This window comes from Dermochelys coriacea, chromosome 3 (assembly GCF_009764565.3).
Source record: "Dermochelys coriacea isolate rDerCor1 chromosome 3, rDerCor1.pri.v4, whole genome shotgun sequence".
NCBI lineage: Eukaryota > Metazoa > Chordata > Testudines > Dermochelyidae > Dermochelys > Dermochelys coriacea.
In genome coordinates, this window is record NC_050070.1 from 39630741 (window position 1) to 39658287 (window position 27547).

The 27547-nt window shown below is 41.5% G+C and overlaps 1 protein-coding gene across 13 annotated transcripts in view; it reads left to right on the forward strand.

Moving 5' to 3' along the window:
- Positions 1 to 18770, forward strand: part of FBXO25 (F-box protein 25) — a 66916-nt gene extending 48146 nt beyond the window's left edge. For 7 of the 13 annotated variants that reach the window (XM_043510326.1, XM_038395580.2, XM_043510325.1 and 4 more), the window contains 3 exons: positions 876 to 1019; positions 12278 to 12304; positions 17468 to 18770. In XM_043510326.1, the coding sequence (XP_043366261.1) occupies positions 876 to 1019; positions 12278 to 12304; positions 17468 to 17557 (261 nt within the window). In that variant the 3' untranslated portion in view covers positions 17558 to 18770. Of the gene's footprint in view, positions 1 to 875; positions 1020 to 5695; positions 5742 to 5902; positions 5963 to 12277; positions 12305 to 12568; positions 12744 to 17467 lie in introns of all 13 variants that reach the window. The other 6 variants (XM_038395581.2, XM_043510327.1, XM_043510333.1 and 3 more) reach the window with 4 other exon arrangements.
- The last annotated feature ends 8777 nt before the right edge of the window (positions 18771 to 27547 follow it).

Sequence of the window (27547 nt, forward strand, 5' to 3'; positions counted from 1 at the left end):
TGTTAAAAATGTGTCACTTTACAAGCAGCAATAAGACCTTAACCTTCACCATGTTCCAATGTTTTCTGTTGTCTTCTCAAAACACTAGTAGAAACCACATTGATTTGAAGGATTCTTGCACTGTTGCTTGGAAAAATTAGGCAGTACATCTATCCATGTGCTTCAATGTCCCATGCTTCCAAAAAAGATATACAAAGCATGTGCAAGTAAGACTAACATGCATTTATTTAAAATTAAAAGAAAAGAATTATTTAAGTTTCTAATAATTGTGTAAAAGGCCTTAATTGTGAAAAATACATAGCCTAAGACTACATTTATAAAGTCTAAAGCCTTGGTTGCTTTGTCTGTACTTTACGGGGAGTATTTTATAGCTACAGTCCTCACAATAAGCCACTAGTTGTAATACATGATCATCTTTCATCAATTTGTAAGTGAAGAAAATACTCAGTGCAATTTTTTTCTATGTAACTCTTAAAATAGTACTCATATGCAACAAGAGAATTATTAACTTGGCTCTTTCAAGTCAATGGAGTTGCCCCAACGATGAGTATGGCCCAGTGTAGCTTACAAATCTGTATTTTCTGTTTTGTATTGATCTACCTAACTTAGTTTGATTGGGAAAGTCTCAAATATTTAGAGGGGTATGGGCTAGAATATGGTATAAATCACCTTTTATATGGATGGGTCTCTAAAACTGTGCTTCAGAGTTTCAAGTTGACACTCCATGAAGTTGTGTATATGAGTCAGAATATTAGCCTGAGAGAACCCCAATTATAAAATAATTTATGTTGAACTATTCTTTTATACTTCAGCCTTTGATTGGCTTGATTATTTTCTGCTAACAATTTAAATTAAAATATTAATTTTATGTTCAGTTCTGTAGGCATTTGATCCTGTCGGAAAAAGGTCACATTGACTGGAAGCTGATGTACTTTGCACTTCAGAAATGTTATCCAATAAAGGAACAATATGGGGACACATTACATTTTTGTCGACATTGTAGTATTCTGTTTTGGAAGGTAAGAACTGGAAATGTATAATTTAACATTAGAAAATACTTTGAGAGTTAGCTACTGAAAAAAATATAGTTGACAGGGAAAATGTTAGTGTTGTATAATTGTGTGCCATCTCAGGTGGAAAGTAATTGGGCCTTAAATCAAACTAAGTAAAGTGGTCGCACCTACATAGGTTGGTGTGTTGTTCCAAAAGAGGTTTCCAAACAAAATGAGAAATCAAAAGTTCAATTCTGTGCTATATATAGTTTTAAAATCTGTACCAGAAATTGATACTCTGTGTTTTTATAAAGAAAGATGATTAGAGTGTTACTCCCTACCTTCCAGCAGCCTTTTTGTTAGACAGCTGTAATGCACAAATGCTCAGGGATGTGGGGAAAGTAGGCAGAGGACTACCTTCAACACTATGGCAGCCAATAAAAAGGATCAATAGTAAAAACATTTTACCACAGTATTTCCACAGCAGTGATGTAATATTTTACATGATTTAGTAACCAGCTCTGTCTTGTGAAAAGCATTGAAGAACATGTGTATATATTTATATAGCCATATAAATAAGAAGAAAACTAAGAAGGAAGAAGTGGGGCCGCTTAACACTGAGGATGGAGTGGAGGTTAAAGATAATCTAGGCATGGCTCAATATCTAAACAAATACTTTGCCTCAGTCTTTAATAAGGCTAAAGAGGATCTTGGGGATAATGGTAGCATGGGAAGGAGGATATAGAGGTAGATATTACCATATCAGAGGTAGAAGCGAAACTGAAACAGCTTAATGGGACTAAATGGGCCCAGATAATCTTCATCCAAGAATATTAAAGGAATTGGCACCTGAAATTGCAAGCCCATTAGCAAGAATTTTTATGAATCTGTAAACTCAGGAATAGTACCGAATGATTGGAGAATTGCTAATATAGTTCCTATTTTTAAGAAAGGAAAAAAAAGTGATCCGGGTAACTACAGGCCAGTTAGTTTGACATCTGTAGTATGCAAGGTCCTAGAAAAAATTTTGAAGGAGAAATTAGTTAAGGACATTGAAGTCAATGGTAAATGGGACAAAATACAACATGGTTTTACAAAAGGTAGATCGTGCCAAACCAACCTAATCTCCTTTTTTGAAAAAGTAACAGATTTTTTAGATAAAGGAAATGCAGTGGATCTAATTTACCTAGATTTCAGTAAGGCATTTGATACCGTGCCACATGGGGAATTATTAGTTAAATTGGAGAAGATGGGGATCAATATGAACATCAAAAGGTGGATAAGGAATTGGTTAAAGGGGAGACTTCAACAGGTCCTACTGAAAGGAGAACTGTCAGGTTGGAGGGAGGTTACCAGTGGAGTTTCTCAGGGATCGGTTTTGGGACCAATCTTATTTAATCTTTTTATTACTGACATTGGCACAAAAAGTGGGAGTGTGCTAATAAAGTTTGCAGATGATACAAAGTTGGGAGGTATTGCCAATTCGGAGAAGGATCGGGATATTATACAGGAGGATCTGGATTACCTTGTAAACTGGAGTAATAGTAATAGGATGAAATTTAATAGTGAGAAGTGTAAGGTTATGCATTTAGGGATTAATAACAAGAATTTTAGTTATAAGGTGGGGATGCATCAAGTAGAAGTAACGCAAGAGGAGAAGGACCTTGGAGTATTGGTTAATAATAGGATGACTATGAGCTGCCAATGTGATATGGCTGTGAAAAAAGCTAATGCGGTTTTGGGATGCATCAGGAGAGGCATTTCCAGTAGGGATAAGGAGGTTTTAGTACCATTATACAAGGCACTGGTGAGACCTCACCTAGAATACTGTGTGCAGTTCTGGTCTCCCATGTTTAAAAAGGATGAATTCAAACTGGAGCAGGTACAGAGAAGGGCTACTAGGATGATCCGAGGAATGGAAAACTTGTCTTATGAAAGGAGACTGAAGGAGCTTGGCTTGTTTAGCCAAACTAAAAGAAGGTTGAGGGGAGATATGATTGCTCTCTATAAATATATCAGAGGGATAAATATAGGAGAGGGAGAGGAATTATTTCAGCTCAGCACCAATGTGGACACAAGAACAAATGGGTATAAACTGGCCACCAGGAAGTTTAGACTTGAAATCAAACGAAGGTTTTTAACCCTCAGAGGAGTGAAGTTTTGGAATAACCTTCCAAGGGAAGCAGTCGGGGCAAAAGATCTATCTGGTTTTAAGATTCTACTCGATAAGTTTATGGAGGAGATGGTATGATGGGATAATGGGATTTTGGTAAGTAATTGATCTTTAAATATTCAGGGTAAATAGGCCAAATCCCCTGAGATGGGATATTAGATGGATGGGATCTGAGTTACTATAGAAAATTCTTTCCTGGGTATCTGGCTGGTGAATCTTGCCCATATGCTCAGGGTTTAGCTGATTGCCATATTTGGGGTCGGGAAGGAATTTTCCTCCAGGGCAGATTGGAGAGGCCCTGGAGGTTTTTTGTCTTCCTTTGTAGTATGGGGCATGGTTGACTTGAGGGAGGCTTCTCTGCTCCTTGAAGTCTTTGAACCATGATTTAAGGACTTCAATAGCTCAGACATGGGTGAGGTTGTTCATAGGAGTGGGTGGGTGAGATTCTGTGGCCTGCGCTGTGCAGGAGGTCGGACTAGATGATCAGAATGGTCCCTTCTGACCTTAATATCTATGAATCTATGTTAGAAATGATCTTTCTAAACATGCATTTTGTGTTTCCCTTATCTTGCTGTTTGGTAGTAAGCATATTTAGCCTTGAAGGAGGATTTTGTTTCTTTTGGGTAATCTGCTTCTTAACTCTCACCTGAAGTCATAATAATCCTATTTTGGTTTAACATTTGATGGCTGGAAAAGTGGATTAGATGCCTTTTTCTGACTGACTTCAATTTGCAACCAAAGACTACAGTAGATTATGATTTTAAATGGAAAATAAGAAGCAAGAGTTGCTTGGAAACCTTGAAAAATCTTCTCCTGAGAAATCATTTTGCTTTTATACATTATATTTTGTTGTTTTTCCATTATTCTGAATTTCTAAAGACATTTACATGAAAGCAAGACTGTGTAAGATTCCTTTTCTGTTCTTTCCTCCCTCTCCTCCCAAAGAAGATAATTCTTCCTGTGTGACTATGGGTCCTCTGCATGACTTCGTAATTTGTCCAATGAGGAGTAATAGCTTGTATGCCAATAGCAATGTATGAATCATGCCATTCTGAATTTGAATATCCTTGTTATCTTGTCTGTACCTGCAGACCCTAATAATTACATCAGCAATACAAAAACATGCAGTCAGTATAGGCTTCTGCTTTAAAAAAGTCTAGACAAACTATTGATGTATAGTTCTTTCACTTCTGATAAAGGTTTGCTAGGGAATAAAAGCTGTCCATTGCAGTAGAGACTGTCCCGTAACTTGCTACCTAGTCAGTAGGAGACAGTTTTCCCTTGATAAAATGTTGATGGTTAGATGACTGCAGTTATGAGAGAGTTGGGTTTTTTAGTTCTTGTGTATACTAGTTCTCTTTCTAATTTCTAAAGGCTTTTGTTGTTGGGGTATTCCTGAGTAAGGGGATAACCGGATACTGTTTGACATTTTGCCTCCATTCAGATCATAGAATCATAGAATCATAGAATATCAGGGTTGGAAGGGACCCCAGAAGGTCATCTAGTCCAACCCCCTGCTCAAAGCAGGACCAAGTCCCAGTTAAATCATCCCAGCCAGGGCTTTGTCAAGCCTGACCTTAAAAACCTCTAAGGAAGGAGATTCTACCACCTCCCTAGGTAACGCATTCCAGTGTTTCACCACCCTCTTAGTGAAAAAGTTTTTCCTAATATCCAATCTAAACCTCCCCCATTGCAACTTGAGACCATTACTCCTCGTTCTGTCATCTGCTACCATTGAGAACAGTCTAGAGCCATCCTCTTTGAAACCCCCTTTCAGGTAGTTGAAAGCAGCTATCAAATCCCCCCTCATTCTTCTCTTCTGCAGACTAAACAATCCCAGCTCCCTCAGCCTCTCCTCATAAGTCATGTGCTCTAGACCCCTAATCATTTTCGTTGCCCTTCGTTGTACTCTTTCCAATTTATCCACATCCTTCCTGTAGTGTGGGGCCCAAAACTGGACACAGTACTCCAGATGAGGCCTCACCAGTGTCGAATAGAGGGGAACGATCACGTCCCTCGATCTGCTCGCTATGCCCCTACTTATACATCCCAAAATGCCATTGGCCTTCTTGGCAACAAGGGCACACTGCTGACTCATATCCAGCTTCTCGTCCACTGTCACCCCTAGGTCCTTTTCCGCAGAACTGCTGCCGAGCCATTCGGTCCCTAGTCTGTAGCGGTGCATTGGATTCTTCCATCCTAAGTGCAGGACCCTGCACTTATCCTTATTGAACCTCATTAGATTTCTTTTGGCCCAATCCTCCAATTTGTCTAGGTCCTTCTGTATCCTATCCCTCCCCTCCAGCGTATCTACGATGTTTGCTTCTGTTGTGCTTTAGAGTGTAGTGCATTTAATGCTGGGAAAGACCAAATTCGTGGTATTCCTAAGAGTCTGGAGCTTAAGTTCAAGGATCATGGGGGAGTATAGGAGGAAGCAGAAATGCCATGTACATGGATAGAATGGCTAGATACTAAGAATTGTGGAGTATTCCATGCAAGTGTACTTATTGATTCCTTCCTCCTGTGGTAGGAGTTCTGAGTGCTGTTCTGCAGATCAATTCCCAGGCAGGAGTAACAATAATTTCTTATTATTAAGTCTTATTAATAATTTCTTATTATTCTTATTTCTGTATTTTCCAACGAATGTATCTGATGAAGTGAGCTGTAGCTCACGAAAGCTTATGCTCAAATAAATTTGTTAGTCTCTAAGGTGCCACAAGTACTCCTTTTCTTTTTTAATAATTTCTTGCTGGCACTGGCACTAGTGATTTGCTGTTGCAAGACTTCGTACACAGAAGTGAGTTGTTTGATTGGGCTGACTGTGGATTTTCATAACTTCTTTCAGATAGTTTTTAAACTGTTCTCAAATTAAGGAGTGGCTTTAGTTTTCTGGCTCTCAGAAAAAGCGGATATGGGACTGTGACAAAAATCTTCACCTTTTAAAATAATTACTAAAGTTTGACGGTAGTGGGGAACTAATTCTTTCTCTATGCAAAGTGGTCTAACAGCTCAGCTTAGTGCTACTAACTCTGTTTTGGTGGGACTTTTTATTGTTGTGTTATCTAAAGGTGGCTAGGTCAAAGAAGGAGGAGGGCGGGGAGGGTTGCATTTGGTTCTTAAGGTACTGAAGTTTGTTGGCACCCTGATGTCATGAGGGAGCAGGTTCAAAATTCATGATCCTATGGGCAAGCAACCTACATCTTCTGCATGTTTCACTTTGATGTTTCCAGTTCCACTGGAATGTAGGTTTGATGGGAGGTCATGATCATGCAGGATGGAGAGATCCTGTTATTAACTTGTTACAGTCACATCAAGACATTTGAAGCAGTGGATGAAAACCTTGAATCCAAGGGGAGCAAGAGCAGGAGGCAGAGCACTGGGCAAGTGTTGTGGCTGAGCACAGAGGCTAAAGTGTTCTGAACCAGTAGTAGCTTTTTTATTTGATGGGTTTTGGACTTGGGTGCAGAGAATTACAATAGTCAAGCTTGGAGGTGATGAACATGCCAATCATTGGACACCGTGGCTAAATCTGAATAGGTTTCCCACCAGCTATGAATGAAGAAGGAGGTTTTTGCAGCAGTGGCAATTTTGGCCTCCACAGGCCCAATGGCCACTGAGGCTATGAACTAGAACTATCTTAAAGCAAATGCCCTCAAAGGAAGATGGTGATGTAAAAATGGTGAGTTTTTTGGGGTGTTTCTGTCATTCCACCAGCATCATTTCAGTCTTTCCAGGATTCTGCTTCAGACAGCTGCATTTCCTCCAGTTGCTGATGTCAGCCGAGCTGTTGGGTAGCTGGGATAATGTGCTGTTTGTGTCTGATGTGAAGGTGCTGTAAAGTTGAGTGTCTTCTGTGTTTTATGCACCTTTTAGATAACTCCTTCAACCAGGGGTATGGCCAGTGTACCCACGCTAATACTTTTTTCTTGTAGGAAATGTAGTATGACTGTTAGTGACTCAGAATCTCTGGTTTACATCATCCAAAAGATGGTAGCTGTAGCAGAACACACACACACACACATACACACACACACACACATCTCTACCTTCAAAACTTTGTTGTGGGTTATTGGTTCAGCACTAAACCTGAGAGAAGAGGGCAACTTACTGAATTACCAGGGAGCATGGATCAGCATTCATGTCACACTCCCGGTCAGAATCAGAGGGATAGCTGTGTTAGCCTGGATCTGTAAAAGTGGCAAAGAGTCCTGTGGCACCTTATAGACTAACAGACGTATTGGAGCATAAGCTTTCATGGGTGAATACCCACTTCGTCGGATGCATGTAGTGGAAATTTCCAGAGGCAGGTATTAATATGCAAGCAAGAATCAGGCGAGGGATAACGAGGGAGGAAGAGGCCGGCTTCTAGCAGTTGAGGTGTGAACACCAAGGGAGGAGAAACTGCTTTTGTAGTTGGCTAGCCATTCACAGTCTTTGTTTAATCCTGAGCTGATGATGTCAAATTTGCAAATGAACTGAAGCTCAGCAGTTTCTCTTTGAAGTCTGGTCCTGAAGTTTTTTTGCTGCAGGATGGCTATCTTTAAATCTGCTATTGTGTGTCGAGGGAGGTTGAAGTGTTCTCCTACAGGTTTTTTTATATTGCCATTCCTAATATCTGATTTGTGTCCATTTATCCTTTTACATAGGGACTGTCCAGTTTGGCCGATGTACATAGAAGAGGGGCATTGCTGGCACATGATGGTGTAGATTACATTGGTGGACATGCAGGTGAATGAACCGGTGATGGTGTGGCTGATCTGGTTAGGTCCTGTGATGGTGTCGCTGGTGTAGATATGTGGACAGAGTTGGCATCGAGGTTTGTTGCATGGATTGGTTCCTGAGTTAGAGTTACTATGGTGCGGTGTGTAGTTGGTGGTGAGAATATGCTTCAGTTTGGTGGGTTGTCTGTGGGCAAGGACTGGCCTGCCTCCCAAGGCCTGTGAAAGTGAGGGATCATTGTCCAGGATTGGTTGTAGATCACTGATGATGCGCTGGAAAGGTTTTAGATGAGGAATGTACGTTATGGCCAGGGGAGTTCTGTTGGTTTCTTTCTTGGGCTTGTTTTGCAGCAGGACGCTTCTGGGTACATGTCTGGCTCTGTTGATCTGTTTCCTTATTTCCTTGTGTGGGTACCGTAGTTTTGAGAATGCTTGGTGAAGATCTTGTAGGTGTTGGTCTGTGTCTGAGGGTTTGGAGCAAATGCGGTGTACCTCAGCGCCTGGCTGTAGACAATGGATTGTGTGGTGTGTCTGGGATGGAAGCTGGAGGAATGAAGGTAGGCATAGCGGTTGGTGGGTTTTTGGTATAGGGTGGTGTTAACGTCACCGTCACTTTTTTGCACCATGGTGTCTAGGAAGTGGACCTTCTGTGTAGATTGGTCCAGGCTGAGGTTGACGGTGGGGTGGAAGCTATTGAAATCGTGGTGGAATTCTTCCAGGGTTTCCTTCCCACTGGTCTAGATGATGAAGATGTAATCAATGTAGCAGAGGTAGAGAAGGGGCATGAGTGGACGAGAGCTGAGGAAGCATTGTTCCAGGTCAGCCATAAAAATGTTGGGGCTATGCGGGTGCCCATAGCAGTGCCAATGGTTGGAGGTATATTTTGTCACCAAATTTGAAATAATTGTGCGTGAGAATAAAGTCACAGAGCTCAGCAACCAGTTGTGCTGTGGTATCATCAGGGATACTGTTCCTGACAGCTTGTATTCCATCTGTGTGTGGTATATTTGTGCAGAGAGCTTCTACATCCATGATGGCTAGGATGGCATTTTCTGGAAGATCACCAATGCATTGTAAAAAGAAAAGGAGTACTTTTGGCACCTTAGAGACTAACTACAAATGCATTGCAGTTTTCTCAGGAAATCAGTGGGGTCATGGAGATAACTGGGAGTGCTGGTAGCTTAGGGTCTGAGTAGAGAGCCCACATATCCGGACAGTCCTTCAGTGAGAGTGCCAATGCCTGAGATGATGGGGTGTCCAGGATTTCCGGGTTTGTGGACCTTGGGTAGTAGATAGAATAACCCCGGTTGGGGATCTAAGGGAATGTTGATTTGTTCCTGTGTTAGTGTAGGGAGCGTCCTGAGTAGATGATGCGGTTTCTTGGTATATTCCTCAGTGGGATCTGAGGAAAGTGGCCTGTAGAATTTGGTATTGGAGAGTTGTCTGGCAGCCTCCTTTTGGTAATCAGACCTGTTCATGATGACAACAGCACCTCCTTTATCAGCCTCTGATTATAATGTCAGGGTTGTTTCTGAGGCGGTGGATGGTATTGCGTTCTGCACGACTTAGGTTATGAGGCAAGCGATGTTGTTTTTTCCACAATTTCTGCCTGTGCACGTCAGCGGAAGCATCCTATGTATAGGTCCAGTGTGTCATTTCGACGCTCAGGAGGAGTCCACGTGGAGTTGTTCTTCTCATGCTGTTGCTGGGAGGGTATCTGTGTATCAGTGTGCTGTTCAGTGTTATCTTGAAAGTATTCTTTGAGTTGGAGACGGCGAAAGTAGGCTTCCAGATCACCACAGAACTGTATCATGTTTGTGGGGGTGGCGGGGCAGAAAGAGAGTCCCCGAGATAGGACAGACTCTTTTTCCAGGCTGAGTGAATAGCTGGGTAGATTGACGATATTGCTGGGTGAGTTAGGGGTACCACTGTTGTGGCTCCATGTGGCAGGTAGGATTTTAGACAGCTTACAGTCCTTTTCCTTTGTAGAGAGGTGAAGCATGTAATGTAGATTTCCTGTTTTATTTTAGTAAAGTCCGTTTGTATGGAAGGTTGGTTATTTATGAGAGTCTCCAGGTTGGACAGCTCTTTTTTGATGTTTTCCTGTTTGCTGTATAGGATGCTGATCAGGTTCTTCCTCAATTTCTTTAATAGTGTGTGGCATAATCTCTCACTGTGATCTGTGCAGTATGTAGATAGCAATGGATTTTTCACCTTCAGTCCATTTGGTATGACCAGGTGGACCCGGTCAGTACGCAGCCCAAGCAGGGGAAGCTAATGATCCAACCAGAGGACCAAATTCGGTGGTGCCTCAGGTGACACGTGACCAAGATTCATGTTGCGCATACGCTAAGAAGACTGAATTACCATTCCAGTACTCGGAATAAATTTGTTTGTTAGTCTCTAAGGTGCCACAGGTCCTCCTTTTCTCATTCCAGTACTGTGACCATGCCTGATCCTGCTGACTTGAGGGATCTAGTAGAAGTGGTATGGCTGCAGAGTTAATAAACACATTTCTCCAAATGCAAATTTAGTAATCTTTTTGACACCATAATCACCTCCATAGCAACTGATCGTGATATCAGATAGGATTATGATTTCTGGTGTGGAATAAGCATGGGATTAGTGATAAAATATGGAGGTTTATCTCCTCTACAGCATTGGAATGTGAACCACATCAAGACCATCTGATAAATGTTTGACAATGCTGAAATAATTTTTGTGTTACTTCATTTTTAAATGGATGATTTCTACACTATAAGTGGCACCCTTGTTGGCAGAGATGCCTGCCAAAGGCTCGATCAGCGTGGAGCCTAAATTGCCTTCTTACTCAGACGCTTTCAAAGCTTTTTAACCAAAAAAAGAGAAATCAACCAAGGGAAATGAAACTTCTGGTCTTGTCATCTCTGATGAGACTTTGTGCTCTTTGGAAACCATGTTTGGAAACAGCTATCTTAACTGGAAAAAGAAGTATACCAGTTTAAATATATTAATGGTAGTAACCCAAGTTGTGACAAACTCTCTGTTAGGGTTCAGTGTGGTATATGGTTTTAACTTGGTGTCAATAAATTGCATACAGTACAGTGGTTGGTTAATATCATTATAGTATCTGTAATTAACACCTATTTTTTCCAGACTGAAACTTGATCCTTTACAATGCTTTTGGACACTTTAAGTGTTTGATTTATTCTGGAACTTCAAAATTTCCATGTGTTTTATTTTTTTAAAGGAAAAATGCTAACTAGTTACTTTAAATTTTGTGGGGGGGGGAAGGGGAACTTATAAGACTTTGTTAAATTATATATTATCAGTACATACTATGAAGAAAATAAAGGAAGATATTTTCTTATTTGGATACCAATAATTCAAAATCTGGTCAATTTTTTAAAAGTTCAAAGTAATTTTGGACCCTTTGCTCTTTTTTTGTTTTTGTTTTATAGTTGCTTTCCTATCTTAAAAAAAAGTTTTTATCTCCTGTTATGTGAAAAACTCACACAAAAAGGAGAATGGCTGACTATACATGGAAACAGTGACACACACAGTAAAGAAAATTATTTCTCACTTTTCAGTTTTTCAGTCATTCAGTTCTAGTAATCATAGCTGTTATTTGTAACAATAGTTTTAAAAAACTTCAGACAGCAATGTATAGGGTTATTTTTATTGATAGCATTCCTTTAAAACAAATGATCGTAGAAAACTTAAATACAGCAGTGAAATCATTACTAACTACTTTATAGGAGGTGTGGTAATATATAAAAGAATATCTTGTACTTTTAATATTAAAAGAGGAAATGAATATAGCGCACACTCGTCACCTCAAATGATACTTTGAGAAGTGATTTTACAAAAAAAGACTGATGTTCATTTTTAATATAGATTAAATATGTAATTTACTCAGTGGAGTAAAAGTGCTGGCATCTAGTACTATTAAGTGATGCATTTTTGTGAGCGCTTTTTGTTTATATCATAACTCTTCCATACTATTATGTGGTGTCACCAATGTGAGTAAATTTCTTCCATTGCTAACTGGATAATACATTTCAGCAGGACTAGAGATGGACATTTCTGATGGAGTATTTGTCCTTCTTTAATGGTATTTTTTTCAGCGATAAGCAGATCACTGAAGCACTATGCAGTGACTAAAAGCTATTTCAAGCAGATGATGCGCTCTAACACCTGTTTTTACTCCTCTGAGTTTTAGCAGTAGTTTGTATGTGGGCTTTGTTTGCCAACTGATTAAAATAATCTAGTGCAGAATATTCCTATGGCAAATAATAATCAAAATCATGTACTAAGCTTCTTATTCCAAATGACTGCCAGGCCAATAAATCTTAATGTTTCCTTTCTTTTACTTTATTGCACTTCTTCCTGCTTCTTCCTTCATGATCCCAAAGGACTACCACCTTGCTTTGTTATTCAAGGTATTTCATATGTGTTTCATCCCTGCTTTTATCGATGCCAATTCTGTAATGTTGATGTGAACGAGACGTTCAATTGTAATTGATGTTTCGGTTTGTCATGATGGGCTAAGAACAAGCTATTCCTGCAGCTGTTGACATTATTTAGATACTGTAATCTTCCAAGCTCAGCTTTGCACTTTTTGTTGTTGTTGTTGTATTTTTATTGCAGTGTTCCTTACTGTACTGTTTCAACTCCAAGGCACTAAATTCAGCCTCTGATGTAAGCAGGTGCAGCTGTCATTGAACTCAAAAATTTATGCCCTCTTACACAAAGAATGAATTTTGCACAAAGTAGGCATTAATGGCTGTTTCCACATTCTAATGGATTTAGTTCAGCACTGAAATCTAAGAACAGTAAAGGCAACATCACAGAATTCTGTCTCTGCAGTATGGAACAAAGGTAATGAAATTGCTTTTACCCCACTGAGTAATTTAATGACACTTTAACCTGTTTTACTCGAAGACCTTCTACAAATAGTAGTTTTTTAAAAAAGACCTCTTGTGATTGGAGGAAAAGGAAATGATGACATTGCTTTCTGAATGAGACATTTACAGAAAAGAATTACAAATTAGAGCACTGGAGGCCTGTGGTTGTCATGGGAATGTCATAATTTGCAATTAAGCTGAAATTTTGGGAAGAAAACAGTAATATTTGTCATTCGGTGCTCCTTGTAGGCAGTGCACATTTTCTTTCAACTTACATTTATTTTGATCTTGTTAAATAGATTTCTTGAAATTCGATTGGAAGTGAATCATTATGTATGAGCAAGATTTTAAAATAACTCTCAGAAGCAAGAGCATTCAGATTCACCAGTGGATATGCAATGCCTTACCTCTGATAAAAACATGCACATAGCTCTTCAAATCCATAAGGCTCTTCCATAGTAATATTGCTATCTGGGTTTAAAAAACAAAAATGGATTTTAGTTGATTGTTCTTCAGGCTTCTCTTTCTGACTGAAAGGAGGAACTTGGGAAGGTGTTTTTCATGCTGTTGTGACGAGCAAAACAGACAACACCTGGCAGGCTGTACCTTAGAATTACATTTAGAAAGACTGTGGAGCGAAACAAAACTAACTCTTCTCCAAGAATCTAGCTCAGGTAGGGAGTGGTCCCCAAAGCTGGGAAATGAGTTCTGGTGGCAATGGGGAGAAGTTGGGTGCTAGTTGGCTAGTTACGGTATCTGATTTCCAGGGAGAAAGACTCCTCTGTCATTGCAGTTTGTAGAAGAGCCCTTCTCAAGAGAATAAGTGAGGTTCAGCTTTCATCTGTTCCAAGCCCTTGGCATCTTTCTCTGCTGACTGCAGCATCTCCTGTCCTCCCTGTCTCTGAAGGCAGTTCAGTTAGGGACCTTATTGTTAGATGTTCGCTTTTTTAACAGCTTTTCTCCCTGCTTCCCATGTCATTAAAAGAGCACCCTGCTCTCAGGCTCTGTCTTTCGACAGTAAGCAAAAGAAGGGACATAAAAAGATCTTCATTTTAAAATCTCATTTCACACTTTTTTTCTTTAAACCTAGACTAAGGTATTTATTTTTAGAGACTGAGACTCTCCCTTTCAAAAGTTCCATGGCATCTAGATCGCCATTTAAAATGGATGCTTCATCCTTAGCTTGCACTATTGTGCCTACATATGTGTGCTTCCATCCCTAGGTTTTAAGGACTTGAATTCAGAGCTCCCATTTTAAGTTCTTGCTTTCTGTGAAATACAGTTCCATTTTTTCCTCATTGAAATGTCAGTGGAATACTTCCATTGACAGCAGTAGTGTGTAACGTTAATGGTAGAGACTGTATGATTTCTTTACCGTGTTTTTACCTTCTTTGAGCCTTTCTGCTCAACACACTGGATTTATGGTTATATGTAGCAAGTACACTAAAAAGCAGGTGTTTATGAGCTTTATGAACATTGTCTTTTAAGTTATTTACTAACCTCACTATCCAGACTTGTTCAGGACTTTGTGCTTACTGCAGCTATAGCATTTCCTTCTGGTAATGGTGGTTATAGGTTACAAAAGGGATGTGAGCATTTAATCATAAAATTAACTCAAATCCTAAATGTTTTTCAGCAATACAAGAGCCTCATGCTGAGGCTAGGCTCTCAATAACATTAGTTTTAAAGCAAGACCAGATGGCTCAGTGGGATAGCATTGACGGCCTTTCAACTTGATGTCACCAATTTAAACCCTGACCAGTCCAGTATTGATCAAAAGTCAGTGACTGAAAATGCAAAACAAACTGGAGATCTGTCAGCCATTCCTTCAGTGTCCCAACTGGCTGTATCTGCGGAGAAACTGAGAATTGGGTGCGAATTACACTCTCCTCACCCCTGCTACAAATATTCTGCCTAGAACAAGGGCCAGGGCAGTGTAGGAAGCTTGCTCTGCTGCTGCCCTTCTTTTGTGTGTATATGTGTGGGGGGGGCATATGGGACATCAACCTTGTATCTTCCCAAATAACTAAATACAGTACAGTGGCGGGGGGAGGGGGAGAGGAGGAGTGATTCAATTTCTGTGATTTTTCCACTGTTATGAAAGCTTGCATTTTAAAGTGCCGAATTTAGCAAGCCTTTGCTAGGATATTTTAGACTTGTTGAATCTAATCACTGAAAATAATTATGCATGATAAAATACTGAAGGTATGATTGGCATTTTATGCATGCTTAGTATATGGTTGAGTATTTGCAAGATATATTAACCAAAATGCACATAACTTTAAAACACACTGTGTCTCACATTCTTTCTGAATGCTGTTGCATTTTATGTTGGTACAGTGAAATATAAGAAAATAGTAAAATAACCATGGCAGGGAAGGAGTTCTTAAAAACTACCCAGAAGCATGCATGTTGGTCTCCTTACAGCTCAAAGCATGGAAATTAGGATGTGGCCCAGTTTAATTATAACTAATACATTTTGACAGTTTTTGTTTTCAGTTTCCTATCATCCTTCTTCTGAAAGTAATTTTTCAGAAGATAAAGGAAATGTTGAAATGGAAAAACTAACAGCACAGCTTGTTGGCTATGATTTAGAAGCAGCATGGGGATCAGCAATAAAAGTAGCTGCTTTCACCTCTGTCTCCTGTTACAATTTGTGCTGTCACACAGGGCTTTGTCCAGTTTACCACTTAAGCATTAAGAGTGTTTAAATCTTTAAAACTCAAAAGTAATGCTATTGAAATTATAAATGACAAGCAATGCGTACTCCTTGAGAGTTTCTCCTAAATGGATATATGTGGTAATCCCCATGGCCTTTTAAGCCTCTTGGCATGCACAAGAAAGGGCCTTTTCCCCACTACAAATACAGCTAGCTCCAACACAAGAACTATGTTGTAACTGGTTCCTTCAAATCCATGGTATTTGTAGAGGGGAAGAGCCCTGAGTTTCCTGTCCTAGCTTCCCAACAGATCTGAGGAACAATTTGAAGTAGCCTTCAATGACTTGACCACTTCCTCCCTTGAAGAAGAGGAAAGCAAGTAGCACTGAAGCTCTTTAGAACTGGAGTCCATTGCAGAAGGAGAATCTGATTCTGCAGCATTTTCCACTTGTAAAGTTCCACATTGCTCCTGCTCTTACTTCTTTAAAAATAATATGTTACAACCCCCTCCCCATAGTTAATACTAGAAGGGGAAAGTGGGGAGGGGGAAACAGCTAGGAAAAAAGTAAAACAAGAAACAGATGTCTCCAGTATTTCTGTTTCTTCACATGTAACCACGTTTGTTGTAGGGATTGTCTTGTTGAGCACACAGCTAGCACTAAAGTGAGAGAAGATGGGGGGGAGGGGAATAATTATATAGGGAGGAAGAAGAAAAAAGAAACAGAAGAAGTGCTACTGTACAATTCTCCAAGAATGATATTGCTCCAAAATGTATTTGTCCACCAGCCATGTCAGATAAACAATTGGTCATTCGGATTGATAAAATGTAAATGCTGCTACTTATATTTAGCTGTCCCTACATTTTCTCTCCATTTCCTTTCCCCATTTTGCCTTAAGAATGTTAACCATACTGCATGTGGGTTTATGTTACTGTTTGCATGTGTGTGTAAAGCCAATATTGTAATGTATGGTATCCAATCCTGAAGCTCTAATTAAAGTTCTTCTCCCATTTATTTGTGTACTCTCTCCTCTCTATAATGATCTGCCCAAAAGTGAGTTAAGGCATATCAGCTAAAATACTAACCCATACCCAGGCCATCTCTGGCCTTTAGTGCGACTCCCACCACCACTGCCTTAGCACTTCTCTCTTTCCCTTCCAAGCCATTCATAGTGTCACCACCAAAATTATACTCCTTGCTGGTTGATCAGACCATATCTGAATCACTTCACTGGCTTTGCCTTGGCCCTCACATCAAAATTAAACCTCTCGACCTTACTTTCAGAGTCCCACACAACTGTCTGCCTATAGATCTAATCACTTATTGTATTCCCCATTCTCTCTTCCAGTGCCACCAGCCTTGCAAACCCCTACTTTCCATGCTGCTACCCCCTACTTTCATGGTGGGTCATCCCTATTTCAGTATGCAGTCCTGCCCCCTCCCCATCCCCCTTTCATATCCATCATAAAGGTCCACATTTTCCTTAAGGCCTAAAGCCAGGCAACATTAAAGAGTAAGGATCTAAGGTAACTATTTCCTCCTCACCACCCAGTGCATCTTTTCTGCTTTTAAGTTTGCTGGAGTACAGGCTGTCTCTGTCTGTTTTATACAGGTCCAAAAGCCCTTGGGACAAAGGGAGAGGGAATGTGGAGAAACTTGTTCCATTATTTCTTGTTTGTATCACAGTAGTGCCTAGAAATCCCAATCAGGACTTGCAGCCACATTGTGTTGCTGTATAGGCACTGTGTACACATAACAAAAGAGACAGTCATTGTCCCAAGGAGCTTACAATCTAAGTAACTATATGTTCTTGGCAATTTTTTCTTAGTAAGGGCCTCGTAGGCTTTGAACCAGAGTTCCAGAAGGCCAGTGACTTAAAAACTGGTGTCCAGCTACTTAATTTGTCTTTTTAAAATGTAAAACTGAGGTGTGAATTCTTGCAGTTCTTTTCTTTTAAAATATACTCAGCAGCTTTTTGTTTTTGTGGATTTTTTTTAAAAAGGAGAAAATAACTTTTTTCCCTCTTCTTAATTTTGCTAGGATACAGGACATCCCTGCACTGCCAATGATCCAGATACCTGTTTCATGCCAGTTTCTCCTCAGCACTTCATTGATCTCTTCAAATTTTAAGAGGTGCAATGGCCTTGTTTTTGTTCTTATTTTTGGTCATCTTTTTGAAGAATCATGCAGTATGTATTATGCTTTGTGTGCAATATCTTTTTAAATGTACTTCATAGTAAAAAGGGATGTCTAGGAGGGAGGGGGGAAATTGGAGAGGTGTATTCCAAATGTTGTTGTGTGCAGAAATGAACTGAAGAGGAATAAATATTTCCAACGAAGACACATTCTGTAGGCATGTCTACAAAAGGCTTTTTTGAATCCAAGAAAGAGTACATTTTTAGTCCTGCCTTTAAGTCCATTTTGTACTGATTTAACATTTCATTAAGCCTGTTGAGACTTGGGGGAGAGAGTTGTTGGAAGGGCTATTCTTGGAGTGACCAAAAGCAATTTGTCTTAATCCTTCACTCTTTTTATGCCACCATTTTCCAAGTACTTACGTACACTTTGCACATTTATAAATATTCCTCTGATACCTTTTTGGACTCCTTCATAAATATCAAGTCAATTACCAAGTTGGCATTAATCATTGTGAGTTTGCGTGTGAATAAAATAAAGAGTTGTGATTATTTGTTGTTGAACCTGTTATGAAGGAAACCAACCTCTGTACATAATTATGCAAAATATTTATTTTCTTAAAAGGTATTTTATTAACTACATCAAACCTGTTTAAAGACATCCTAAATAGTATGGGAGGCTGCTCAGTAGCTGCTGAAGAATGATGGATTTTTCCAAAGGTAGCCACTGTCTTTTATTTTTATTTAATTTTTATTTTACATTTGGTGTTAAACTGTTGCAGAAGGACTTTTAGACATCCTCAAGAAAGGACACATTACTGAGCTTTAAATTACTGAGCAGAAAATTAATACAGCATGTTGCTAGGCCTCTGGTACAGTGGTGGTATTACATTATTCTAGTAACTGAGGCTCTGAGCTGGAAATTCTTTGCACTAAAATGTCGCTAGTTGATCTGGAGCACTTCCTGCTGACTAACCCCATAGTGACGTGAATTCTGCAGGAAGCTACCTTCTTATACCTTGTAAATTACAGAAGAGGGGAGGGGCACTGTCCAGAGACAGGAAAAAATAACAAAGTTGTTCACAAAGTTTTGTGGAGAGATCATTTACCAACTGTGTAATGTAAAGACAAAATACAAAATATATATCACATTGCTTGTTTTGAATCTAGTTTTGTACACAATGTAATAAATCATGTTTTACCTATTATTCTTTAGCAATTTCTTTTGCATTTAGAAATGTGTCTGTTTGAATTTATAGCACTGGCTTCTGTGTCCATCACCAATACAGGTTAGCATTTGCTAACCGAACAAGAAAAATGTAGATATCTACTGTTCCCATATCATTTTTAATTTATATTAACAGAGCCAGACCTTTAGCACTGGTGGATTGTGCAGGAAAGAGAATATTTAAGTGCTTGAAAAGAAAAGTTAGCTCTTCATAGTAAGTGAACTATTCTTCCCTGGGTTTAATACTGATGACATGTCCTTATTAATGTGAAAGGTAACAAACCTTTTTGCCCTAAAGCTGAAATAAATAAAAATCAGATGTTGAGCTCATAAGACTCCCTCCTTGATGCAGTTGGTTTTGGGGTTGTGTTGGTGTTTGTTTTGAGTCTAACATTTAACTTGGGATGCTTGGAATGATGGTAAGGAAGCAAGGTTTACTGTTGGTGCAAAATGCAGCTGCCACCTCCTCTACAGGACAGACCACCATACACACATACTGACCTTTGGGCTCCAATTACTCCACTGCACTTGTGTGCTTCTGTTGCCAGTTCTAGTAACCCTATCTCCATGCACAAGCTGTCAAGCCAGTTTGTTCTCTGGGATAGTGCAGTTTACTAAGACCAGGGTAAAGCATATAAGAACCAGAGATTAAAGGCTTAAATGTTGGGCCCATTAAAGTCAATGGGAGTTTTGCCATTGACTTCATAGGCTACAGGATTTTTCACAAAATCATCTCATTAAGGGATTTGACTATGAATCAGGTCCCCAAGAAAGTCAGATCCTCTGACCACTTTTAGGACATAAGGCAAGGGTCTCCTTTTTCAGAAAGCTTTCACACCATAGCTGGCATGATTTAACTAAAGCAGCCCCTCCTATAACAAAAGAAGTGAGAAGAGGAGGGGACGGTAGTAGAGGGATGCTGCATTAATCTGCATTAAGGGTAGAGACTACAGCATTGGGAGATACAGCAAAACCTTAAGAGCTATTATATGATCCAGGTATTCAAGTAGATTCATTCACTTTACTTGGTACTGCAGTACTTTATTCTCTGCCCCCTTCTAATATTGGTGAATTTTTAGCCCTTGATCCTGGAAGCTCCTTTGTTCAAATACTTTTGGCTTAGTCAGAGGTAAGGGTGATTTTTTTTTCTAGAGTTGGTCACCCTAACTTTAGATGGTTTGGGGGGTTTTTTTGGGGGGAGGGGAGGGTTAAATTCACATTTCAAAGGCAAAAGTAGAGACTTTGTCATTCGATTAGAGAATTAGCACAAATTATAACAAACGTGTGCTCTGGCCTCTGGCGCATTGCACAGTAAATATTTATTAAATGTTTCACCGTACTTGACATGCTACAGTACTGCACAGATTATCTGACCTCATAATAGCTGCCTGCTTACTTTGCACAGTGCTTTCAGCTGAGGTGTCCAATGCATTACAAAAGTTGAGTAAATCTCACACTTATAGGTTACAACATCACTAGTGCCTGTACACATGTCCATGCATGTGATCATGCCAGAAGCCCCCTACTTTCCACCGCCAAACCCTGGAAACATGTAGCTGAATGTAAGTACGGGGTAAGTTAGCATGCTTGAGGGGGTGTATGTAAGGACCCATCTTGGATTGTGGCATGGCCCCATACATGTGCCAGGCGGCTGGGTGGATACGGGCAATGGGCATGTACCTGGTTCTGCATTTCAATAGTCCTCCAGTACCCACAAGGCACTGAAATCTTTTCTGTCTGTCCTTTACCCTATCTATAAAGATCTCTGTCTATTGCCCCATTTTCAGCAGTAGTAGCGAGCTGTGCTGACCACACCAGTTCTCCACTGCATTTTTTTTTTTTTTACCAGTACGCGTGAACTTGGAGCCTGTTCTGAGAGCAGCCACCTGGCCCCCTGACCACACCCAGGCCCCATCAGTGTGTGGCTGGGGTACAGCATCCTCTACAACTTCTCCCAGAGCAACAGGAACATACATCTGTACTTGGAGATTTCATGCAGGCTGGTGCAGGTGGGCAGAGAAGACTCTGTTCCAATGATGGGAACATATCAAGCACATGAGGCTCTTATACAGGAAAGTAAAGACTCCAAAAGTCACTCCAGAAAGGCTCCTTGTTCATACCCCTTCTATGATGAGCTGGACCAGGTGCCGTCCAGGGCTGCCAGGACAGAGCCTGAAGTTGCTCCCACACACACACACACCCAACACTGCCAGCCTCATTGCTGGGATGCCAATGGAGGCTAGGGTGAGGTGGCAACAGGGACCATGAAGGAAGTCATGGAAGACTTGCAGGACATGCAGCATGGGACTGCCCCCTCTACCCAAAGAAGCTGGTTGACAAAATTCACACACACCCCACCCCTGCCAAACCTGAACCACAGCAGGAACCAAGGCTGGTGAGTTAGAATGGACTGCCCCACCCTCCCTGCCAATATCCCCTCTTACTCTAGAGCTATAGTCCTGATTTTAAGCCCAGCTCCCTACTCCACTTCCATCTTTACAGGGTCCTTGAGCAAAACACAGCTCTAAATCAGTCATTTTATTGATTGCCAGTTAGCCATTATGCATTTTGCAGAAGCAATAAAGCTGATCAACAAACAATCTTTGTTCATTTCTCACCCAACATGCAGGCAGTGATGGTCCTGGTGCTGTGTGGATCAGAGGGAGTGGGTTTAGAAAGATTCCCAGTTGGGGATGGTCATTATAGAAAACTTATGGTTGTTTATCTAAAGCTAGCAACAGCTCTTGTCCCTTGGAAGATTATACAGTTTCAGTTCTCGCAGCCAACCCCAAACATACTGTTCCCTTACAAACAGAAACAACAGAGAATGGGGTTGAGGTGGCAGATGCAGGTTAGATGTGGGAATGCTTTTTGGTTGTCCAAGGAAAAGTCACAGCGATCCTTTCTCACTTGGAAGACAACAGAATTTTTACCATTCCTGAGTCTGTCATTGCCCCACCCTGAGACATGTAGGAAATGCAGGAAATGGGGCTGAGAGCAGGAGGATCCTGCCTGGCAGTTTCATAAACACAAGAGGATGTCCCTTTGCAGTGGAGAGGCAAGAGTGATCTGGTGCTGACCTAAAACATCAGGGTACAAAAATAAAGTTGTACTGTGTTTTTTTTCTTTCTCTGTTTAATTCATCATTGCTAGGCAGGCATAGGACAAGATTTTCTGGTGATGCCAGGGTGGAGGAGGGGGTGTGTGTGCATTGTTCATCTTTCCCTTTCCATCAAAGCTCCATATGCTAGCTGAGAATATAGTCAAGTTCCAGTTGACTTACCTCCCAGTTCTGGAAGTATATACAACAAACTTTTGTTGTAGCAGAAACTCCAGCTGCATCTTGAACTTCAATAGAAGTGCAAATCATTTTGGTCCATTGTTGTAGGTGACCAAACCCCTCCATTCAGTAATAGATAGAGGGGTAGCTTGTAGTATATAGGTCTGTTTGTTAGCCTGGGATAGAATTTTGATACTCTTGTACTAATATATGTAGACAAAGACAATGTGTTGTTGCTTCTGCCTAGTCAGATAGGTTTGTTAATACAATGGGAATAGATAAGAGCAGTTAAAGTGTTACTCAGAGCACACTTTCAGATTGTCTCAACCCCTATCAAAGCAAAAGCAAGCAACCAGTCGGGAGGGGCAAAGGGACTTGTGGGGGAGGTATAAAAACACTAAAAGACCAAAGAAATGCCTGACCTGGCGCACAACCTCACTCCTTACCCCTCCCATTGGGTACAAAAGAGGTAGGATGAAGACCCCAGACCCAAAATGGAACATGACCGTAAATTGTAAGGGGTGGGACTAGGAGTATGCCTCCGGGGGGGGGGGGGGCGAGACACTAGGAAAAAAGGCTCTGCAGAGTCAAGAGTTATGGAACATGTTTGCTGGAAACTAACCTCAATAAACATTGCATTGTCTACACTTCAGACTTCTGGTTTTCTGCTTTCTGTCTGCGTGACAAGAAGCAGGGAAGAGTGTGAAAGGAAAGCCCTCTAACATTGCCCCTTAGTAGAAACATCTCTCTAGCGTAGGTTTCCTCCACAGAAGTGGAATGCCACCTCTCTTTTCAGCCTGGGTACCTTGAAAACATGCTATGTTCTCCAAAAGTTGCCCAGCCTAAAAAAAAAAAAGAAATTGCAAACTTGTAACTTAGCCTCTGGAAGGAACTGTCACCCACACCCCACCCCACCTCACCCCTTGACACACTGGAAATTTCATAAAACATTAGTACATGTATCTTACCCTTCGTAGCCACTGCTCCTTCCTCATGGGCTGCAAAAGTCTGAAAATCAGGGTAGTCTAACAGTTGCAGCTCTGGAATGCTGAAAAGTATCAATATTGTGGCCTTTCACAGCAAACTTATGTGGGGGAATGTCTTGGGCTTCTTCCAAAGGACAAAAAATAATGCTGCCCTTGTCTTTGGATTGGCAGGATGTCTGGCTCCCACGGGGAAAACCATTCCACCAGGCGGGCAGGAGAAGCACCGTAGAGAAAGGAGTACCTTGGATGACCTGTTAATTGGCATGGACAGGAGAAACTAGGACAGCCTAGGTGCCACAGGGCATGGAGGGTCAGGCTTTTCAGCAAGAAGAGACACTGATGCATCAGTTTATAGGGCAGGTTTTACACCATAGAAAACAGGAGCATGCCATAATGGAAAGACTGATAGAACTGGCGGCCTAATGCATTGCGGGTCCACCTGCTACCATAGCCACAGCATCTTCCTTGAATAACCACCACAACCTCCTGCTCTCAGTCCACCCCATGAACAACCTGGAGGAGCCTACAGGATTTCCAGGACCACACCCTCCACTGGCACCCTAAACCAGGAGGAGAACAATGAGCCAGGAGGACTCCCTGAACCCCACCAAGTGCCCAACCCCAATCCCCAGACAGGAGGTGTCTCTGTTTGTCCTCAATCATTCCCCCCTTATCGGGCGAGAGCAAAGAGATAGACATTAAAATTTGGCTGTTGCTCAATGAGTCAGTCCCGTTATGTTTTGCTGGTTTACATTGCCTTTTAAAAATATTTCAATTACACATTCTGTACAGTACTTTTAATAGATGTTACACTTCCCTTAACTTGTTTGTGGAACCTCCTTCACTGTGATGAATGTAAGATGTTTTCAGGTTCAGGACTGGGTCACATGAATCACAGCACGATTGGAATAGTGTAATTGTCTGGTACCATCACAGTGCAAGCATGATTTTGCCCATCCCACACTGACAACTCCAACCTGCTCCTCCCCTAGGTTAGGAAATAGCCACAGTACCAAGGATATAAGGGAGGAATGGTGAAAGTGTGGTTAGTGTTATGTGCTTACAGACAGCACTGCTAGTTTTAAATCAACAGAACTCACAGCACTAAAAATAGGTAGAGAAATGTCTTTCCGGCTTGCTTCACATGCAAGAAAACAAAGCACAGTCCAAGTAACAATATAGGCCTCTGCCATTACCCTGTGATAAATAGCCCCTCTTCCTCCTCCCCCTTCCAAACTCTAAGCAGTTTCAATTCTGGGATTAGTGCTCGATAACATCTGCTAAGTGCAGGTAGCACTGCTGTAAAGAATAGTTTAAAAAAAACGGATCCCCATAAAGCAAATGTTGATAAGGTCATTAGGAGAGATTGAGTGCTCCCGATACCAGAGGTTTGGAAACAAGTGTGAAAAGTTAAGATAAAAGCTCTGCACAATGACTACAGTACAACTCACCCACCACCCTGCACAGAACTAACCCAAACACGAAGATGATAACACAATGGAGATTCCCTGTTATAATTGTCTGTGATTTGTGAACTATCACAGGAACGAAGGGCTAATGATCTCCAGCTACAAGTGAACAAAACCATGTAGCCTCACAAGTATATGCAATGTTCCATCAGGTGCTTTTCCAGCAGCTGCATAGTGGGTGACACTGTGCCTCAGCACAGGTAGATGTCATCCACTGCCTCCCTGCTGTGCCAAGATACGTGCATATATGGCATCTCTGATTTCCCTTGCCTTCTGGGCCCCAGGGCCAGCATGCATGTGGGTGAGATCTAGCTGCCTGTACAGAGTTTGTAAATCTGACTTGTCCTGTGCCCACACAGGAGGCAAGCACTTCCTTTTACCTTCACAAACATTATGGGGAGTGCAGCAGCCAACAGTTATATGAATGTCACTGGCCACGCTGGCATCCAGACATTTCAGACACTGAGATTTCAGCCTACAAAACTCATATTCCACAATCATTCTGCAGCTATTGCGTTTGTAACTAAATTCTCTTTTCCCAGATTCAGTCATGTTGGGGTTTCACAAGCCAAGTTAGGAACAGGTATGCAGGTTTCCAAAATAACAGTTGGCACAGACATGCCGAAGAGAACCATATCATTTCTGAGACATAAAGTTCCTTCTTAAAGTAAAAGCGGCAAAGAGTCCTGTGGCACCTTATAGACTGACAGACGTATTGGAGCATAAACTTTCATGGGTGAATACCCACTTCGTCAGATGCATGTAGTGGAAATTTCCAGAGGCAGCAATAAATATGCAAGCAAGAATCAGGCTAGGGATAATGAGATCACATACTAGAGCATAGTGGGAGGGAAAGGTCTGTGCCAAACTCCATGTGGCCATCTTGCATATGTCCACAAGTGGCATGTTGCAGAGCATGTCTATAGTTGATGCTTGCACTCTTGTGGAATCGGCTCATAACCCATCTGGTGGGGAACACCCTGACAATTGATAGCAGCGTGTAATGCACTCTAAGACCCACTTAGAGATCGTCTTGGTGGAAAGGGCGTGTCCTTTAATTCTTTCTGCTCTGGTGATAAATAGCTTGGGAAACTAATAGAATGGCTTTGTCCTTTGTAGATAAAAGGCCAGGGCCCTATGCACATCAAGGGAATGAAGCCGCCATGCCTCATTCAAGGCATGTGGTTTTGGAAAGAAGGTTGGCAGATGTATGGGTGGGTTCAAATGGAATTGGGAAACCACTTTTACCAGAAACTTGGGATTCAGTCATAAAGTCCTTGTCCACATGGAACGTGGTGGAAGGGTAGGGAGGGTTGTCACCATGGCTCCCAGCTCATCAACTTTTCTCGCTGAGGTAATGGCAATAAGAAAGGGATCTTCATGGAGAGGAGAGAGGGCAGGAGGCCAGGGTTCAAAGGGAGAGTTCATTAAACAGGTAAGAACTAGGTTGAGATCCCATTGGGGAGCACTGGGTTGAATGGATGGATATTTATGTAAAAGGCCCTTCCAGAACCAAGTGGTCAAGGGGTGGTTAAAAATCAAATGCCCTTCCACTGGAGGATGGAAAGTGCTGATAGAGCTGAGGGCAAGTCCCAGAGTTTTCAGATGATGGAAATAGTCTAAGAGCATGGGGATGTCCAGGAGGCAAACCATGTTCATTTGGCCTGATATGATCACCTCATGCAGTCCTTTCAGCTACTGGAGAGGATGTCTTGCACCACCAGTGAGCATTCTTGTTCTAATGGAGATGTCCATTCAAAAACCATGCTGTCCGGTGTAGCATCCATGGATCTGGATCACTGAGTCTGCCGTTGTGTTGCATCAGCAACTCCGGAAATGGCTACAGCAGGAGTGGAGGTCGTTTCAACATGTGGAGAAGAAGAGGGAATCAGAATTGGGAAAAACAGAACCAGAATGACTGTCATTTTGTCCTGCTGGAGTTTGTGGAGGGCACAGGGTGGGGGGGGGGTGAGGGAGAGGAAAGGTATAGTTTGTCAGGTCTGACTAAATTGACAACCAGAGCATTGTCCAATGAGTGGGCACTGAGTCCTCCCCTGGAGCAATACTGGGTGCACTTGGTATTGGTGTGAGATGCAAAGAGATCTCTGATTGGTGTACCCCAGTGACCAAAGATCTCCATGATTATAGTGTTGTGCAACTTCCATTTGTGGTCAGTTGCAAAGTTCCTGCTGAAAGAGTCTGCAATCACATTCTGGGTGCCTGAAAGGTAGGCTGCTGACAATATTGTTTGATGCACCATACCCAAAGGTGAATCATCTCCATAGACAACACTGGGGGCCTCGTGCCCCCTTGTTGGTTTATGTAGTATACTGTGGTGGTGGTGCTAGCTGAAACGACGAGGATGTGGTGATAGAGGATAGTTGGTAAGAACACGTGACATGCTTTGTGTACTGCCCAAAGTTCAAGAATGTTTATGTGCATCCTGGCCTCTATTGTGGTCCAGGTGCCTTGTGTCATGTCATCTCCAATGTGAGCGCCCCAGCCTGAGAGTGATGCATCCATTATGACTGTCATGATCAGCAAGGATGAGAGGAAGGGCATCCCAGACCAGACTTGATCTATCAACAGAGAGAAGAGATGACCTCCAGTGAACATTGAGTATGATGTTCATTGACTGGTACATCGGAGAATAGACTCTTTGCAGCCATAGCTGTAGACAGCAAAGGTATAGGCAGGCAAAAGGCATATGTTCACTGCCATGTGACTTAGGATGGAGAGTCAGGTCCTGGCTGAGACCAAAGGGTTGGATGTTAACTGGGCTATTTGTTCCAGTAATCAGTTCTTTGGCAGATAAGCTTGTGCAGAGGTCGAATCAATGCAAGCTCCTATGAATTCCAGGGACCGAGTAAAGTTGATTTTTCACATTGATGCTCACTCCTGTGGAGGAGAGGAGTAAAAGAAGCTGGGAGGTTGATGCACGAGCTTCCTTTCTGGGCCATGTTGGCAGTCTCTAGGTATGGGAAGACAAGGATTCCCTGATGTCATAGATGCGTCCCTACCA